The 20,915-nt window shown below is 35.7% G+C and overlaps 1 protein-coding gene across 8 annotated transcripts in view; it reads left to right on the forward strand.

Moving 5' to 3' along the window:
- Positions 1-20,915, forward strand: part of PPP4R4 (protein phosphatase 4 regulatory subunit 4) — a 99,149-nt gene that overhangs the window by 64,653 nt on the left and 13,581 nt on the right. For 7 of the 8 annotated variants that reach the window (XM_038545623.1, XM_038545622.1, XM_038545625.1 and 4 more), the window contains 9 exons: positions 285-404; positions 2,709-2,786; positions 3,892-3,975; positions 4,563-4,745; positions 9,734-9,839; positions 10,916-11,063; positions 14,336-14,480; positions 16,607-16,648; positions 16,745-16,819. In XM_038545623.1, coding sequence (XP_038401551.1) covers positions 285-404; positions 2,709-2,786; positions 3,892-3,975; positions 4,563-4,745; positions 9,734-9,839; positions 10,916-11,063; positions 14,336-14,480; positions 16,607-16,648; positions 16,745-16,819 — 981 coding nt within the window. The remainder of the gene's footprint in view (positions 1-284; positions 405-2,708; positions 2,787-3,891; positions 3,976-4,562; positions 4,746-9,733; positions 9,840-10,915; positions 11,064-14,335; positions 14,481-16,606; positions 16,649-16,744; positions 16,820-20,915) is intronic. The other variant, XM_038545624.1, reaches the window with a different exon arrangement.

Raw genomic sequence — 20,915 nt, forward strand, 5'->3', positions numbered from 1 at the left:
GAATAGATAATATTTAAAAATGTGGCCATATTTGACACCTGCTGCTTAATAAGCCTTATATCTGGCATATACAGGAGGTACTAAGTAATATTGGTGTAATTTATGTTTGTCTTTATGTATAAATTAGAACTATATGCATGCATCTGGACCTTCTAAATATGATCTCTATCTAAATTATTATTCAGAGGACATGATTTCAATATAAATGAAATGATTATAATATTGGGTATTGATGCATGTTTTTCTCTCCTTCCCATTCATCTTCTCCCTTCCACCTCCACCAGGCCATGATTGTTTTTGTTGATCCTAAAAACTTCCACCTGGAACTCTATTCTACATTCTTCTGCCTTTGTCACGACCCTGAAGTACCAGTCAGATACACTATTGCTATTTGTTTTTATGAAGTAAGTCTGAAAAAGTGATACTACTTTACGTTTGTTGTTAATTCCACCCATATATGCTAGATGATTTTTTTTGATATTGTGTACACTTCCACTTATAAAGGTTTATTACAAGATATTGGCTCCATATATCTTTAGTATTGTAGTCCTGAATGTTAAGGATTCCCATAATTCTCTTAATATGTTTATGGAATTCATATACATAAGCATATTATAATCATTTATCATGTATTAGTCCGTTCACTCCATATATCTATACTAAGTGCTTACTTTAAGTCAGAGATTGTGGTGTAAATATGGGTGTTGCAGCTTTGGAAGTAAAATGAGTTTTTATATGCTTTGCAATATTTATTCTTGACTTTGCATCTAAACTCAAGACCTTAAGAATAAATGGAAAATTGAGAGATTATTTAAATTTATTATTTTTACTGCACATGGATCATGTTTCATGAACATAGCTGTTAGGTTCAGCTATTACAACAACTCTCTGTAATGTAAGAGCCAAAAGTGAATTTAAACTTTTATGACAGATTAACTGTGTAACACTTGAGGTTGAAATTTGGATATGTGTCTTAGATGATCCCAGTAAGCATATGTATGCTTTAGTGCAGTAAACATGTATAAAGTATAACTTACCAACTTTAAAATGTAAATATATCTTTATAAATAAAATAGCATAATAAGTTATTTCCTTTCTTTATAAGAAATATCTATTCTTAGTCTCAGTGAGAAGATTTCAGCCACTTCCTTGCTGTGTTCCTACAGCAGAGCATTATGAGATTAGGTGAAAGTGTACAAGGTATCTATAGCATCATTATTATGTTGCTTAAGACTAGGAAATATTTCCTTAAAAGATGTAGTTAATTAAAATAATAATTAAAATAATTCCAATGTTGCACAATTAACTCATCTTTGTAAATATACTTATAGAAATATGTTTTTGGAGAAGGGGAAACAACAGAGGGCACTGACTAGCTGAGTGAAATATCTGTTTCCATTCTACATTAAGTGGGCATTTAGCCTTGGTTGTTGTGTGTGCTTGTATTTGTTAGATGAATGGTCTCTAGAGATGGTTTCATAAGGTTAGTGTCTGAGAACACAATATTAATACAATATTAGAATTTTTACTTATGTTTATCTCATCCCCTTAATATTTCATTTCTATTTGTGTTTTATAGTGGACATAATATGTTAACACCCTATACATAAACATCTTGAAATGTGTACTTAAAAATACTTCACTGTTAGAAGTGAGTTTGGAGATTGTTGATATAGTTCCTTGCTGGGTGGCCAGTTGCCATATTCTCTCAATCAGGCCATGTAGGTAGGCTATTATTGATACTCCACAAAATAGATTGTTAGTCTAGGTTTATCCTCTAGAATAGTGAAAATTCGCTAGTGGGTTTAAATTTTTCTCACAGTGTTACTATAGAATTCTGATACTTACATTACTATGTTCTAACTTTATTCTTGTTTTTCAGAAATATATTATTTTGAAAATATTTTGAAAAAGTCAGAAACAACCCTGTAGAACAAAGGTTTTTTTTAAACTCTGTCTTTATCCAGGAAGCCTTCCCCCCCTCAAATAAAAACTTACCCAGAGGCCCAGTATGTAAAACAAAACAAAGCCCAAAACCCTAAAACAAATTCCCCCCCAAAAAAACAAAAAAAGAAAGGAAATAAAAAAGTGAAGTAGAAACTGGTGAATTTACAATTGTGGGTTCTGAGTTTACTTGAGGAAATAAAACAAACCTGTTCACAGGGGAGCTAAATAAGACAGTTCCAGCTCCTCTTGTGCTGATTAAAGTCTTTGATGGGAAAAATCTTGGATGTCTTGCTTGCTCAGGAGTGTCCCCCCCCCCCCCCCCCCCCCCCCGCCCGTCCCTGTGTCACACAGATCTTCTGTAGTGCTTCCCCTCTTTAGGAGGCACTGAACCGAGATGAATGCTTATATGCCTGCAATGTCCTATAAGACCCTCTTGGCTGCTGTTAAGACTTTAAAATATGAGCTAGAGATGTCCTTGGACTTATTGCTTGTGATATGAAAATTGTGACTCAGATAAATCCATCTTGTTCTTTATACACCCACGTGGGCACTTACTTTCCCACCCTGTGTGTCCATGCTCCAGAGTATTAAAAAGCTGTTTTTCTGTGCACTGTTTTTTTAGAAATCTAATTTTCATATTTATGTTGTAACCTAGTTTCCTTTTAGAGGAAGCATCTAACAGGCATGTATTTTATAAAATTATTATAACCTTTAGATGTCTAATAGTTTTAGATCTGAGAGACTTTATTGCTCCTTTTTAGGTATCTAAACTTCTGAATTCTGGAGTATATTTAATACATAAAGAACTAATAACATTATTACAAGATGAATCACTGGAGGTAATATCTTCTTACTCTTCGGTTTTCACTTCTTTATGTTAAGTCTGAATGTATCAATGCCTCCCCCCCCTTCTTAGGAATTGCATTAGGTCTGTCAGCAGACTAGCCCCCAAACCATCAAGACAATGTATCATTGTATCATAGACTGGAAATTGATATAATACCATATATATGTTTAAATACATGTATTTAATATATGTCTTTAAACATTATATGTATTTACATACATAGAAACATACATAAAATACCATATATGTATGTTTGTTTATTAAGAAAAATTTAGGGGGTGCCTGGGGGTGCTCAGTCATTTAAGTGTTCTGCCTTCAGCTCATGTCATGATCTCCGGGTCCTGGGATCAAGCCCTATGGTGGACTCCTTGTTCAGTGCGAAATCTGATTCTCCCTCTCCCTTTGACCCTCCCCATGTTGTGCTCTCTCTCTCCCTCAAATAAATTATAAAAACCTTTAAAAAAAGAGAAAAATTTAGGAAATGCCAAAAAGTAGACAAAAAAGGACACCTTTAGTTCCAATTACTGTTTGTTTGTTATATTTTTAAAAATCTTTTTGCTATGGAAAGATTTTTGTTTTATACAATTGCAGTCATATTTTATATCACATTTTATGCCTTTTTTCTCTCCTAGCGTTATTTGGGGAGTATATTTGGGGAGTTTGTGGAAACTTTGAAATACTTTATTATGATGCTGCATTTAGTATATCCTATTCATCCAAATGACTACTAGCTTGCCAAAGCTCAACTCATCAATATTTACACATTGCTGAGGGTGTTATCCAACATAAATTGCTTTTTAAAAGTTGAGAGGCAGTTTCTCAGCATATTGGTTGTATAGAAGTAGCTGTCTAAGATCTAAAATGAACAATATCAAGAGGCGTATCTACTAACCTCTTTTCAAAGGTAGTTTTGATCAAGGCAGTTGATGATATTTCTGAGATGTTCTAGTAAGAAGATGGCAATGTAGGAAAATAGAAACTCCCCAAATGTTGTTTGGTAAATAATACTATTTCTGCACAGAAATTGACATATGAGGCTAATCTAAAATTAGAAAAACAGTAGTTGCTGTAACAATAATCAATATCTCTATTAAAAGGTACTAGATGCTCTTATAGATCATCTTCCAGAAATCCTTGAACTTATGTCTACTGGTGGAGAAAGCAGTGTACAAGAAAATAAGGTAAATCCCATTATCAAAGAAATTCCTGAATGTTATAAGTATGATCTTACTTTACAGAGTTGTGGGGAATCAATGAGAGAACGTACGGAAAACATTTAAAGTAGTTCTTGCCCTGTAATAGCAGGTGCTTAGTAAATGTCTGTTTGAGCTTCAACAGTGTGAATTCCCCTACAATTCTTCCATTACCATGGTTCTTATTTATTGTCCTTGGAGTTTACATTCATATTTTCAGTTTTTATTAGCATTAATTATTATTCCAAGAATAGCATCTGGTGTGGACAGAAGAGTAGGAAACTAGAAGGTCAAAATTTTCCAACAGTGAAATAGAACCAATTTTACTGTAGTTCAAAGGATTGAGTCCTATTCTCTCTTTCAAAATTTTGTTTTCTGTAAACATGAATTTTACTTACACATTTTTTAAAACATTTGATTTTGCCAGATAATTACCTCCTTGGGGCAGCTGAGATCCTCCTAGGTTCTCAAGGGAGTGAGAATATTCCTCTCCTCAGGTTGTAAGACTGAATAGTTTGGCTGAATGTTGCAGTTGATTTATTATCATCAATCCTCTGATGTGCTTTCTTTTTCAGTTATCATCTCTGCCTGACTTGATCCCAGCCCTCACAGCCGCTGAGCAGCGAGCTGCAGCCTCCTTGAAATGGAGAACTCATGAGAAGCTCCTACAGAAATATGCCTGTCTGCCGCATATCATATCAAGTGATCAGATTTATTACCGTTTCTTACAAAGAATGTTCACGATCATGATGACAAATGTGAGCCCAGTACCTTTTATCTCCTTCTTTTGAACTCACATCTGATTTTGGAATTATCAAATTCTTCCCATTCTCAAGATAGTACAACAAACTCTGTTTATTCCATTTTGCCCTAGAAGGATGTTATCCTAGAAGGATGTTATCTCCCCAGGTCCTCAAGGGGGAAATCAAGTTTCCCTGTGCTTCTCCACTAATGCTTGTTTTTGAACATTGTCTGTATAGCTGGATTGAAGAATGAACAAGTGTTATCCTTACTTACCCTTTTGCCATATGTTGCCAACAAGAGTGTGAACAGACTCACTTCAAACTCAATATAGTTCTTCTCAGGAGACAGGTTGGCAGGAGTCTGTGATCTCTACTGCTAAGTCCCTTTTGCTCTGACATACACCTTTTATGTGGCGTGGTCTCAGAGCCGACCTCAGCTATGCCATATTGTCAAGATATCCCGTAAGCCCCTAAATCTTAGTGGAGTTGCTTTTTCTTTTAAAGTACCTCTAAAAAGTGGCTGTGTAATAGGGAAAGCTTATATTAAAAGCATGATAACCTGCTATGGATAGCCTTAAAATTAGAGTGAAAAGCAGGAAGAAAAAAAAGTTTGTACTCAGAAATCCCCCAGAGAGTAAGTTGTCTATCTTTTCACAAAAATTTCCAGAGGTTTATTTAACCCACAGCTCACTGTACATTTAATATGATGTCTTCCTACCCTTTTAAAGATTAAAAAAATCTTTAAGAAAATTTTTATTTATTTATTTGAGATAGAAAGAGCAGTGAGAGCGAGCGAGCTAGAGAGTGCATGAGCAGGGGAAGGAGCAGATGGAGAGGGAGAAGCAGACTCCCCACTGAGCAGGGAGCCTGATTCTAGGCTTGATCCCAGGACCTGAGCTAAAGGCAGACGCTTAACCCACTGAGCCACCCAGGTGCCCCCTTATCATTTTTGAAATATAAAAAAGTTCTGTGTATTGTTTATGTTTTAGAAGCTGTTAAAAATCACTTTATATTCTCATTGTTCTAAATAAGAGGGAGGTAATGAAATCTAATAGACATCTCAGAAACCCAAAATCAGCTTTTGCTTCAAAGATGAAAAAGAAATAAAAAAAATAACATTATTGGTGTCATTTACAACTTAAGTAAAAAAAAAAAAATAGGCCTACATTTCATGAGCTAACACTTCTACAAGTTAATTTCATTCATCAAAGCCTAGAGGACTAAGGTTACATTATATAGGCTTACATTATAGGTATAACAGTCTTAAGAAATGATTTTGACAACAATGACTCCCTTATTGGAGGACAGTGCATGAGTGTACCACATAGGAAATTTCACATAAAATTGAGCAGAATTGATGGATTATTTTACTCAGAAATGACCTATTTGAATGTCTTCTATGTGTCAGGGACTGTTTAAGGACTTAGGGATATAGGAGTGAATAAGACAGACTCCTGCTCTTAACAGAGCTTGTGTTCTGAAGGGGTGGTGGCAGGATAGATAATAAAACAGGGTCAGGGAATATATTAACAGCTGCTAGTAAGTGCTATGAAGTTTGATCTTAATTGTTTATCTCAGCCTGATGATTTAGTACTGCTGTACTTACAAAGCTAAGAAGACATAATTATGCCATATTTTTAACTTCACTTATCAAGAAAGAAATGATTTACAACATAGAGTATGAACAAAGTACTTGCAAGTCTAAGAGATTTGTTTTACCTTCTTTTACAAGACAGTGATTCCACACTTAAAAGGAGATACATGGTTATTATAGCATGTTTTCCATGATCAAAGAGGATACTTTATTCTGCTTCAATATTCTCTGGAGAAAAGAAAGATTTATATTTTCCATTCCATACTTAATGGCTAGAAGACTCATGCATTCATTCAGCAAAATTTATTGAGTGCTTACTATGTGCCAAGCACTATATCTAGGGTACCTAAAAGAGACAAAGGAAATATTATCCTGGAATCTGAAATTTCACTGGAGACAGACAGTAAGCCAACATATGTAGATAGTATGTCAGGGAAGAACAACAGTGAAGAACAGTAAAGCAGGGTAGAGAATGAGGAACGTGACAGTGGGTAGTAGGATGCTCTTGTGGAGAGAGAGTGGTCAGGAAGGAGTCCTCTCTGATCAAGTACACTTCATGCAGAGGTTTGAACCAAATAAAGGAGTTACCGTGTGGATGTCTGAAGGACAGGTGGCCTGGGCAAAGGGAATAGTGTGGTTGCGTGAGGAGCAAGGAAGCTGGTGTGGTGAGTGGCAGAGAGATGAGGCAGGGGGTGGTGGGGCCCGCAGCACAGTGCACTTTCAGGGCCTTGACATGGAATCAAGCTTGTATGCTCTGAAACATGGAAAATCTTTGGAAGGTTTTGAGTAATGATTTTTTTTCTACTTTTTCTACTTTTGTAAAGATACAGAAAGGCAGAGAAAATGATGAACCCCCATGTAGAACTCAGCTAGACTGAATAGTTATTAACATTTTGCCATATCCACTTTTTCTGTTTCATTGTGCTGAGGAATTTTAAATTCTAAGTATCATTATATTTTATCTCTGAACATTTCAGTGTTCGTCTCTAACAAAGGACATCCTCCTATATAATCACAATATAGCCATTGCATTTTACAAAGCAGACAATTATTCTTCAATGTTGTTTCATATCTCTGCAGTCCACATTGGCCCCCTAAGTATATTTTATAATTGTTTTATTCCATATAGGATCCAATGCATATCCATATAGGATCTACATTGCCTTTGGCTGTTACAACTCTTAATTGTCTTTTAATTCAGAACAGGCTCCCACTTCTCCCTTTTGCCACTTTTTCATGACATTGAATTGTGGAAGAGACTTTGTTGTCCTGTAGAATATTCTGTCAGAGTGCTGCTTCATGGTTCACCTATTCTCAATATTTCTTGTAAATGGGAAATTAGATCTAATAGAAAATTAACCTAAAGCTCACTGAATTTTAGGTTACACATTTTTGGTGAGAATACTTCTTGGACACCAATTTACATTTTATATTGCATCCTATCCAGACATGTGTTTCTCTGTCAGTGAGCTCAGAGTGTTTGTCCAGGTGGGGACAGCTTTATCAGTCTGGTGCAAAATTATGTTTTCTCTTGCAAGGTACACTGTACCCTGAAGCTGATGGTTGGAACACTCTGAACACCATTTTTCCATCAACCTTAACACTCATTAGGCAACCACTGGTGATCCTTCCTGAATCTGTTTTCATTAGAACTTGCAGGAGAGTGATTTTTAAAAATTCTATCACTTCTACATTTTTCATGACATTCTTCCATGAAGAGATATTCTTCTTTATCCATTTGGGTAATTTGATTACACTGAAATATATTTCCTCATGTAATCCTTAGTTTTTTCCTCCTGCTGTCAGTTTTTAGAGTTAGGAGCTGGTGCAGTAACCACTCCCAGTGGTGACAACTGAGTTTTGTTTTGGTTTTGTCTCCCTTTCAGGCTTATTCTCTAATATTAGATATTGTTTTAATCAAATGCAGTCATTGTTTGTGTACTCAGATTGTCACAATTTACTCAGGCAGGGCCTGACATGTTTTTGATACGATTACCTTCATCTTTGATTTCTGGCCCAAAAGATAGCTTATGTTATACTGTGAGGTAAAAAAAAAAAATTTTTTTCATGTGACTAGTATTGATGTGTTTGAAATTCTATTAGTATACACAAATTGAAGAAGAGAGTAACATGTTTTTATTCAGTTCATTTATCTAAAATTCATTTTTAAAATGCCAGTGATGCTTCTCTTTATGTACCTTTCTTAAATTTTCTGTTCTAATTCATAGGGAATACTCTCCTTTTACGTTTTTTTTTTTTTTTTTTTTTTTTTAAATTGAATAAGGAGGAACTTTATTTATATATTTGTGGCTCAAGGTGATCAGATGGTTTTTTTTTTTTTTTTTTATGATAGTCACACAGAGAGAAAGAGAGAGAGGCAGAGACACAGGCAGAGGGAGAAGCAGACTCCATGCACCGGGAGCCCGATGTGGGATTCGATCCCGGGTCTCCAGGATCACGCCCTGGACCAAAGGCAGGCGCCAAACCGCTGCGCCACCCAGGGATCCCTCCTTTTACGTTTAACACATCAAAAATACCACACAGAATAGTACTCTAGAGAAAAAGAGCTTGTATAAAACATGAGAGGAGGTAGTAGGCTACTCCCCGCAGTGTAGTAAGTTTTATTCTACTTGAATTTCAAGGATCCCCACTATAATACTCTGAATCTTTGAATATTAAATATGATGGTATTTATATGTAAGCCAAGGTGGTAAATACGAATTTTTTACTGGTTGAGAGATTTTTTTTCTAATATATAATTTGAACCCAGTAAAGATAGATAATTGAATTCATTTACAGTTGACAAATTCTGCCCAGTGATAAGATGGAAAGTCAGAAGACAAAGGATTATAGAACACTAGTCAGAGTCACTGACATGGTGTCCCTTGGATTCTAAATTTTATCTGTGATATAGGCCAGGGATCTCGATGAATGGTCGAAGAGGCAGAAGCAAGCGGAAGGATTGAAGGGTACACTTGATCATATGATTTCTAGATTTCAATTTAGAAGTGGCACATTTTTGGTGATTAGGTCTAAGGCAGGGCATGTTCTTGCAATATTTGTTGAATAAATGAATGACAAGGTCCAGGGAATGGCTAAGAGAATGGATGGCTGAGATGTTTTTGGGGAGAATGCCACTTAACGATGAAGTGGCAGAGAAAGGAGAGTCAACTAAAAATCAGATCTGGATGATTTGGAAATGACTGTGCCAAACTAAATTAACTTTGTAATGTGATGCATTAGTTGATCTGCCTGAGTGATATTCACACTGAATTAGGAAGACACTTCCTAGGTGATTTGAGAGGCAGACAAAATTGCTCTTACTTTTAGCCAAAACTGAAAATTGATCTGTGGAGCAAAACTATGCTATAAGATTAGTCTAATTGTCTTTCCTACCTGTTTCTTTAAGAATGTCTTACCTGTCCAAAAGGCAGCTTCACGAACTCTATGCATTTTTCTACGTTATAATCGTAAACAAGAACAGAGACATGAGGTCATTCAGAAGTTAATTGAACGTAAGTAATCATTGCCTTTTATTTGGAAAAGCAGAAAGTAAACTGGCCTTAGTTATCTTGGGCCGACATTATGTATCATTTTTCCGTGATGTTGATAAATATCTAGAGTGTGTATTTGAGTTTTGTAGGTTATTTATTTTTTTTTGCTTTAGAAATTTAAATGACAGGATCGGTCTGTGATTGAATGGGAGAAATATTTACTCTGGGCCTTCTTTAGTGAGTTTCTACACTTGAGAAATTAAAATAATGTATATATATATTTTTTTTAATTTATTTTTTATTGGTTTTCAATTTGCCAACAGATAGAATAACACCTAGTGCTCATCCCGTCAAGTGCCCCCCTCAGTGCCTGTCACCCAGTCACCCCCACCCCCCCGCCCTCCTCCCCTTCCACCACCCCTAGTTCATTTCCCAGAGGAGTCTCTCATGTTCTGTCTCCCTCCCTAATATTTCCCACTTGTTTTCTCTCCTTCCCCTTTATTCCCTTTCACTATTTTTTATATTCCCCAAATGAATGAGACCATATAATGTTTGTCCTTCTCCGATTGACTTATTTCACTCAGCATAATACCCTCCAGTTCCATCCATGTCGAAGCAAATGGTGGGTATTTGTCATTTCTAATGGCTGAGGAATATTCCATTGTATACATAGACCTCAACTTCTTTATCCATTCCTCTGTCGATGGACACCGAGGGTCCTTCCACAGTTTGGCTATTGTGGACATTGCTGCTATAAACATCGGGGTGCAGGTGTCCCGGTATTTCATTGCATCTGTATCTTTGGGGTAAATCCCTAGCAGTGCAATTGCTGGGTCGTAGGGCAGGTCTATTTTTAACTCTTTGAGGAACCTCCACACCGTTTCCCAGAGTGGCTGCACCAGTTCACATTCCCACCGACAGTGTAAGAGGGTTCCCTTTTCTCCGCATCCTCTCCAACATTTGTGGTCTCCTGCCTTGTTAATTTTCCCCATTCTCACTGGTGTGAGGTGGTATCTCATTGTGGTTTTGATTTGTATTTGTCACATATAATTTCATGCAGGAAAGATTAAACTTATCTTTTTTGTTGTTGTTTCTAGAACTGGGCCAAGGAAAAAGTTATTGGAATAGACTTCGATTTTTGGATACCTGTGAATTTATTATAGAGATCTTTTCCAAATCATTTTTCTGTAAATATTTCTTTCTACCTGCTATTGAACTGACACATGATCCGGTGGCAAATGTAAGGTATGCTACTAATCCAAAGAAATACTTGAAAATATTGTACATTTAACTTTATCTACTATAATTCATCTTCTGATCTACTATAATGTACTTACACTTTGAAATTCCTGGTAGTCTTAATTCATGAGCCTCAATAGGACTTGGAGGCATAATCTTTTTAAACAGTGCCTCATGTCTTTGATTTATTGGGTTAAGAGAGTAGTAGTCAAAGCCAGACTGGCAGGCTTCTCCTGCCACTTGGATAAATACATAACATTGGTGTCAGGAGAAGGTTGAGTAGATAGATATTCTTAATTTATGGATTTTCTGAGACTAAAGAAAATAACTTAAAGTTGGCTTGGCCAAGTTCTGTCCATTTTTAGAGGCAATCAGGATTGGATTTTGTTTCGTATTTTTAGTGTAAGAAAATACAGAAAATGCTACTGCATTGGCTTCAGTATTTTTACATCTATGTTGTTAATATTTTGCAAATTGAAGTTGTGACTCTAGAAAATCAGCTCCCGGTGTGATGAATTATCATTTATCAAGCAATTGACAAAGATTATTTGAAAGGAAATGAAATCATCTCTACTCTGGTCAATATGACTAAATGCATAGCATTGACCCTAAGAGATAGCAACCTGACAATTCAAAAACCAAATGAAGATTAATTGAACATTGCTCCATAAATATTGGTTATTTTTGGAGGGTAAGAGATCATTGCATAGCAATTTGTCTTGGTTTCAGTTTTCTTCTTTTTTTTTTTTTAAGATTTTATTTATTCATGAGAGACACAGAGAGAGAGGCAGAGACACAGGCAGAGGGAGAAGCAGGCTCCCCTCGGGAAGCCTAATGTGGGACTCAATCCTAGGACTCTGGGATCACGACCTGAGCCAAAGGCAGACACTCAACCTTTGAGCCACCCAAGTTTCAGTCTTCTACCTGGGCAGCTGCCAGCCAAACAAATGGATTCAGCAACACAGTATGCTAATTGGCTTTTGGATACAAAGCATTTGCCCAACTCTGTAGAGATGTTATTTAGAATGAAAGCCATCACAGGCAAGAGTGGTGGGATCATGCACTTAGTAGGAGGGTTTCTGGAGCTATACCACCTGGCCTGATTTCCAGCTATATACTAGCTGTGGTCTTTGGGCAAGTTACATAATCTCTCCGTGCACTAATTTCCTTAATTACCCAATTCATAGGGTGTTCTGAGGAATAAATACCTGAGATAATGTATATAACAAAGTTAGCTTACCAGAAAGATGTGATATCTAATCTTAAAATCTTTATAATCTCACGGGTCCAGGAATCTCACAGAGATAACTCACCGCTGTGGCTTCTTCTTCTGTACCTTCTGTTGAATATATGTTTTCTAGACCTACTTTGAGTTATGAAGAATGAAGTATGCATAATAGTCTGTTGTTTCTGTTTTTCCTTAAGTGAATGTTTAAAATTTGAATTCATTGATTATAGACAATATGAAGCCTGGAAAGACCATTGGTATTCCAAAGGAACCTTCCCCTTTGCCAGAAATGCAAAAAATTCTCTTTGGGGCAACTCGGGCCTCTTAATTTAAAGAAAGCATCACCAGGATCCGTGGTGAGCTCTGAGTGAGTTTAAGACCATTATTGCTATGAACAGAGCTGAAAATTCTGGAGGAAGAGCCTGTTTAGCCTTTTTGCTTGAATAAAAAGCCAATTTTTTTTTTTTTTTTTTTTTTTATATGAAGATTCCTCAACTGTGAGCTTAGCTGACAAAGTGTCCTGGAAACTCTGGGAGTGGAACTTGGTTGTCTCAAATTGGCATAAGGAGTAAAAAAAATAGTATTTGGAGAGCACTAAGATGAATGAATTGATACAGCAGCTAAAACATAGGCAACCACCTAGCATCCCTCTTTAAAGCCAGCCCTGGCAGAGTGGTAGGGTAGTAGCTTAGCAAAGCAGAGAATTTTTTTTGTACTGCTTCTTCCTAGGAAGCTTTCTGTACTTCCCTGGATTGCTTCTCTCCTCTTTGGCATTCTTCAGCCTGCGTGTTGCTTCCTTATCCATGTGGTATAGACTGGGATGGCACCTAGACTCTGTCCTTTTATCTTTTCTTGAACTGTACCTACAGCCTTGGTGATCTGTCCAGTCTCATGACTTGCATATCATCTGTGTGCTAAAGATTCCTGACTATATGGATATCCCTCCTGGACGGGAGCCACGTTGAGCTAGCTGCCCACCTAGCATTTCCATGGCATGTCCAACAGGTGCCTCAGACTCAGTCTGTCCCAAAGTAAATCCTCATCTCCTGCACCTGCACACACCCTTGCTCCTTCTGCAGTGTTCTCCCTCTGAGCAAATGACCATCGCACCTTAGCACCCACTCAGGTCAAAACCTTAACCTCTTTTCTGCCAACCCACTGCAGTCCCTCAGCACATCCTGCTGCTTGCAAAATATACTGAGTCCAACTGCTTCTCCCCACCTGACTGCTAGCACTGTAATTCAGGCGGCCACCATCTACTGCCTGAATTACTGCCAGAGCTTCCCTATCGTTTCCCTTCCATCCCCAAACACCTACAGTCTCCTCTCTCTTAGACTCAGTAGTCAGATGGTCCTTCCTGCATGTTAAGTCGGATCCCTTCATTCCTCGGTGCAAAATTCTCCATGACTTCCTATGGTGCTCAAAGGAAAAGCCAGTCTTCAAGCAGTGGTCTACAAGGCCCTGCAGGAGCTGGCCTCCTGTTGACAGTTTGGGCCAATTTGCCGATTTGGAGTAATACCCTAGGCAAGCTCCCCCTGTAGAGCATTTGCACATACTGCAGGCCCCTGCCTGTCCTGTTCCTCTCCAGATGGTCACATTACTTCCTAATTTTCTTTAAGTCTTTGCTTAAATATTCTCTTTTCAGTGAAACCTTTGCTGAAACCCTCTGTGACCACGTGTTTTAAAAATGTAATGCCTCTCTGGTACTCTCTCATCTTTTCCTGCTTTATTTTTCTCCACAGCCCTTAGTACTATCTGATGGACATTTTACTGATTTCCTTATTCTTTCTTCCCTGCCCCATACTACAGTGTAAGCTCCCTGAGAGCAGAGAAATTGTTGGTTTTATTCAGTTGTATTTCTGCACCCACAATGAGTGCTTGACTCATCACAGATACTCCATAAACATTTGCGACATGATAAAACAACAACAACAACAACAACAAAAACTCCCAGGCTATCCAGAGTGTGAATTTTCTCTCAATTTCATGTTACTATTATTTTTTAGTTATTAAATGTATTCAAAAGCAAATACTGTTTAATTTATTGTAGAATGAAACTTTGCTACTTGTTACCCAAAGTGAAATCTACCCTGAAGATCCCTGCAGATAAGCATCTACTGCAGCAGTTAGAAATGTGTGTGAGAAAACTCCTCTGTCAAGAAAAAGATAAGGATGTTCTGGCTATTGTGAAAAGAGTAAGTATCACTCTTACCACCACATCTGTGTGTCTTGCATGTAGATAGTGTCAATCATGGCTTCCCTGTTTTAGCTTGACAAGATAGCAATATGTTAAAATATTCATATCGTTGCTAGAGGAGTATCAGTAACTGACTTGGCTGATGGGTGCTACAGCTAGTAAAGTTCCTACCAAGGGGCACTCATTCAACTTCCATTACTAGTAAGACAAGCACCATGGGAGGGAAGCTGGCACATTTGAGGCACTTAAATAGATACTGTTCAACCAAATACTTCATCCACCAGACTTGATTTATAAGGGATTATAATCCAGGAGAACTTTATTGGTAAAATTAGGAAAGTCACACTTCATGGAAATTAGCCCTGGAAGGGCCTTCATGATCTCTTTGATTTTGCAAAAGCTTTAGGCCTAGAGGTAGTAAACGTCTGCTTGAGATCTCATTATCAAGTGGCAGAGCTGGAGCCAGAATATGGATCTCTTACCCTGAGTACATTTCTTTTTCAGTAATGTAGCGTTGTGTCTTACAGGTTTGTTGTTTGTTTTGTTTTACATTGGATTTTATATGGATTGTTTGGAAATATTAGAAACTAAAACAGGAAAAGTTCGGGTTATTGAAGTCAAACCTGAAAATACTTTATAGTCTTCAAAAACTTCTTGCTTAAAATGTGTAACTTATTAAGTCAAATTAATAGTGGTTACTTCTATGAATCTGAATGTGAACTTCAGCTTTCTGATTTGTACTGAGAGGAATTAATTTATTAATGTCTTTAACTTAGCATCAGTGATGAGGAAAAAAAAGAATCCTTTGATTTTTTTCCCCCTTTGGTTTCTAGAGATCATTACCAGATGTCACACAAGGAACTTTTTAATAAAGTGATTTGACAACTTAGTATTAATTAGTATACTCTTGTTTAACTGAAATATGAATTCCTCTTTTACCAACTAAACTAACCAGAAATACCCAGAGTCTGGACATGTAGCTACATCTAAAAACATACATAATATGTGTGTATTACATGTATTTGTTTCTATCAGCTATTTCTGTCCTTACCATTTAATTACAGAAGTTTAGGCAATAGTTAACTTTTAAAATAATAAACATACGAGGGTTAGTTACTTTTTTGAAAGAATTTATTAACTCAAAAGATATATAAACTAACCCTTTAAGTAGGGACAAAAATGATGGAATTAATAGATTATTAATATACAATAGATTATTCTGGACTAGAGCTCTTTAAGTATATGTCATGTGAGGAAGTCAGATCAATCCCATGAAAGTTCTATAGTATAATGTTTATCAAACAAGTCTTGGCATGGGAACCTCTGACTTCAGTATAAAAATGGCATGGCTTATGCTACTCAGTTTTTTAAGATGGGAAGTAATTTCATTTAAAAGGGATATTTCATGGCATAAATTGTAATATTTTCACAAATTTCGGCATAAAAATAGGCTTCAAATAAATACTGCATTTGTAATGGTTATCTTTGGGCATAAGAATATATGAATGTACTTTATTTAGGCCATGAGAGTTACTCCTGGAGAGAAGTATTGTCCTCTGTCACAGTCAGAATCTTGGGTTAGATGGACCATTGTTTGGTTGAACAGTTTGTTTTAGACTAACGTGTTCTGAAAGAGAAATAGTAAGTTGAGAAATACTTTTAGGGCAAAGTCTTTCTTTATGGTTAGAATGTCATAATGGTCAAAAGTTTCTGTAGAAAGGAACTAAGGATTTTCAGCCAAATGAGAGTTTGCTTTATTATATAGTTAGCTAAAATTTTCAAAAATTCAAAAATTATCTTGTATTCTAAAATTCAGAGAAGAGTGGCCCTGGGAGTTATTAGAAGTTTGTTAATTTACACGTGTTTTGTGTGTTCAGTGTCCCTTGAGACTTGCTCATCTTAAGGTCAAAGTCTTTTACGAGTGTAAATGGATCCTGGCATTAGGAGACTAATTAAAAATACAGTGCAAAATTGGAAAGAACCTCAGAGATTTTCTAATTTAGTCTTCCACAGAGTAGAGAAGTCTTCTCTTTGTACCTCCCTCTTGGAGAGGAATCTTTCCGAGAAATGATTGGTTGGTTTAATTTAATTACTGCTGAATAATTTTCACAACTTTGCTTGCAGACTGTGTTAGAGCTGGACAGAATGGAAATGTCAATGGATGCGGTAAGTATACACTTTACCTTAGCCTGAAAGAATATCTTAAAATTGGCAGAAACTCATCATAATGTTTCATAATTTCATTTTAAACTTTAAACTTAGTTTCAGAAAAAGTTTTATGAAAAAGATTTGTTGGATCAAGAGAAAGAAAGAGAAGAACTACTTCTTATGGAAATGGTATGTTGTTTTCACATGCGCACACACACATACTTATTTCTGACCACTATGAGCTGTGCTTTGTTATGGAACCTAATAAGTAATTTCCTGCAATTTCACACTGCAGTTTTTCTTTCTAAATGACTAAAGACGAGTCCTGATCTTTTGAAATCTCTTTTATGAACTACATAAACAAATGTAGGAAAACTACACTTGAGAGTTTTTAAAAAAAACAACTACTTTACTGAAGCATATAATTGGCATACAATTAAACTGCATATATTGGGGATCCCTGGGTGGCTCAGCAGTTTAGCACCTGCCTTCAGCCCAGGGTGTGATGCTGGAGTCCCAGGATCGGGTCCCGCGTCGGTCTCCCTGCGTGGAGCCTTCTTCTCCCTCTGCCTGTGTCTCTGCCTCTCTCTCTCTCTCTCTCTGTGTCTATCATGAATAAATAAATAAAAGATTTTTAAAAAACTGCATATATTTAAAGTGTACAATTTGATGAATATTGACATATAGGTAATCCATGAAACCATTGCCACAATTAAAATGCCAAACATTTTCATTCCTTCAGAAGTTCCTTTGAGCCCCTTTATAATCCATATCTTCTACTCTGGTCCCTAAGGACCGCTAATCTAGTTTCTGTCACTAAATTAGCTTGCAACTAGAATTTATATAAATTTATTCATATGTAACATTTTCTGTTCATGCTTCTTCTCACCACAATAATTGTTTTGACATTCATCCATGCTGTTGTATGTATTGATAGGTCATTCCTTTTTATTTCTGAGTAGTATTCCATATTATAGACATACCACAGTATTTACCCACCCCTTAATGAGCACTTGGGTTACATTTAGTTTGGAGATGTTAGAAATAAAGCTGCTATGACCATTTATGAAGAAGTCTTTGGATGGACATATGTTTTTGTTTCTTTTGGGGAAATACTTAAGAATGGAATGGCTAGATCATATGGTAGGACACGTTTGACTTAAAAACAAACAAAAACTGCCATTTTACATATCCGTCCACTTGGTGGATGGCTTCAGTTACCCCATATCCCCTCAGCTCGATAGGGTGATTATGTAATCGTGTCTCATTGTACTTTCAAATTGTGTATCTCTGACGCCTAATGAGATCGGATGTCTTTTTGTTTGTTTATTGGCCATCCTTATCTCTTATTTGATAAAGTCTGTTTTCAGATTTTTAATGGGTTATCTTCAATTCTTGAGATGTAAGAGTTCTTTATACACTCTCAATACTATTTGTCAGATATACATTTTATGAATGTTTTCTTGGAGTCTATGGTTTATCTTTCATTTACTTAATGCTGTTTTTTGAAGAGTAGTTTTTAATTTTGATGAGGTCAACTTATCAGTATTTTCTCTTATTGTTTATGCTTGTTTGTTACAAGAATCCTTTGTCTATCCCAAAGCTACCAAGAATTTTTCCAATGTTTTCTTGTAGAAATTTTAGTTTTAGGTTTTACGTGTTATGTATGAATTATATATATAATTCTGTTCAGTTTTATATATTTTTCCCATCTAAATATTCAGTTACTCTAGCATCATTTGTTAAAAATTTCCCTTATTGAATTGCCTTAGCACCTTTTAAAAAAAAAAAAAACCGATTGTCCATATATGTATGTGTTTATTTCTTGACTCCCTATTCTGTTCCACTGATTTATATATTTATACTTTTGGTAATTCTAAACTGTATAGCCATAACATTATAGTAATTCTTGAAATCAGGTAAGTTAAGTTTTTCAACTTAGTTCTTTTTAATTGCTTTGGCCAATCTAGGCTCTTTGCATTTTGATAGAAAGTTTAGAATCAGTTGTCCATTTACATAGAAAGCCTGCTAGAATTTTTGTTAGGGTTGTGTTAATTAGGATTGATCTACAGATCATTTCGAATAATTGCCATCTTAACAATGAATTTTCTAGTCCATGAACATTGTCTACCCATTCCATTCATTTAATCTTTACTTTTTTTCTATGTAATTTTGGTAATTGTTAAGTGTGAGTTTAAGGAAGTCTTTTGTTAGATTTATTTCTAAGTATATTATCTTCTTTGGCATTATAAATGGAATTATAATTTTTAATTTCACTTTCTAGAATTTTGTTGCTGTCAATTACTGTTGATTTTTGTAAATTAGTCTTATATTTGTTCTAGAGTTTTTTTTGATTTAATAGGATTTTATACATGAGCCATTACAACTTCTTCAAGTGTAGCAAGATTCCTTCTCTCTAATTCAAGTGTTTATGCCTTTTATTTCTTATGTCTAGTTGCAGGGTCTAGGACATCTCATAAACCACTTCCAGTTGAATAAAAGTAATGGAAGCAGTCATCCTTGTCATTTTACTGATTTTAGGGAGAAATATCTAATTTTTCACCATTAAGTATGATGTTACCAAGAGGTTTTATGTGGATGTCCTTTATCAAATTGTGGAAGTTCCCTCATATTCCTAGTCTACTAAGAGTTTTTATGAATGTTTATTGGTTTTTGTCAAATGCTCTTTCTGCATATCTAGAAATGATACTTGTTTTTTCTACTTCATCCTGTTAAAACATTGAATTACATTGATTTTTTCGGTGCTAAATCAATCATATATTTTAGGGATGAACTCCACCTAGTGATATGGTGTTCTTTCCTATTTTGTTGGATTCTTGGCTAATTTTTAATATTCATCTATATTCATAGTGAAATTGGTCTATAATTTCCTTTTTTTGTCATTTTGGGGTCTTTTAAATTTGATAGTAGAATTATTCTGGCCTTATAAAATGAAATGTGTAGTATTTAACCACTTCCTCTGTTTTCTGATGGAATTTGTATAAAATTGGTCTTATTTTTTTCCTTGAGTGTTTGATAGAATTCACTGGTGAAACAATCAAGGATTGGAAAGGATTTTGATAATTGATTCAACTACTTTAATAGATATAAAACTCTTCAGACTTTCTATTTCTTCTTTTTTAAATTTGATGATGTTGCTTCCCACACCCAAAATTCTCTATATCATTTAAGCTGTCAAATTTGTTGTCTAAAGTTGTTTATTCTTATAGTCTTCTTCTAATGTATAACAGACCCATGGTGATAACCCTTGTTTGATTCTTCCCTTAGTGGTTCTATCTCTCTTTCCCCTTCTTTCTCTTTTTCTCTTTCTCTCATGGAGTTATTTTTTGGTGGTTTCTCTAGAGTTTACAATATACTTAACTTTTCAAAGTCAACTTATTATTAATGTTATACCACTTCGTTTAATAATGATGCAGATCTCTACCCTTTCTTTATGTTAAAATTTTTATGTGAATTATATTTGTGTTGAAAACCCCACGAGTCAGTTATCTCATGACCACTGGATCTAAACTTTGCTCTAAGTTGTAATATATATCTTTGAAGCATTTAAGAGAGTGAACTTCTGTGTTTACTTTCTTATTTTTACCATTTCTAGTACTCTCATTCATTACTGAGGATCCAAAAGTCCCTCTGTTATTTTTTTTCCTTCAGCCTGAAGAACTATCTTTAGTTGTTCTTGGGGTGTAGGTATTTTGTGACATATTTCCTTAGTTTTCCCTAATCTGAAATATTTTGTTATCTCCCTTTGTCCCTGAAGGATATTTTCACTAGATATGGAATTCAGGGTTGATAGCCTTTTTCTTTCTGTACTTTATATATGTGTTCTTGTCTCCAGAGCATCTGATAAAATATTAGCTCTAATTCAGATTATTGTTGCGTGTATTGTGGCTTTTCTCTGGCTACTTTAAAGATTTTTTCTTTTTATCCTTTGTTTTTAGCAGTTTGCTTTTGATGTGTTTAGGCATAATTGAGTTCAAATTTATCTGTTTTGGGATTTGTGTAGCTTCCTCAATCTATAAATGTGTATTATTTCCCAAATTTGGAAAGGTTTGAGCCATTATTTATTTAAACTTATGTTTACTCTTCAGGGTGCTTAGGTGGCTCAATTGGTTGAGCATCCAACTCTTGATTTCAGCTCAGGTCATGATCTCAGGGTTGTAAAATTGAGCTCTGTGTTGGACTCCTCATGCAGCAACAAGTCTACTTGAAGATTCTGTCCCTCTGCTTCTCCCCCAACCTGCACATGAGCTCTCTCTCCCTCTGT

This window comes from Canis lupus, chromosome 8, assembly GCF_011100685.1.
Source record: "Canis lupus familiaris isolate Mischka breed German Shepherd chromosome 8, alternate assembly UU_Cfam_GSD_1.0, whole genome shotgun sequence".
Classification (NCBI taxonomy): domain Eukaryota; kingdom Metazoa; phylum Chordata; class Mammalia; order Carnivora; family Canidae; genus Canis; species Canis lupus.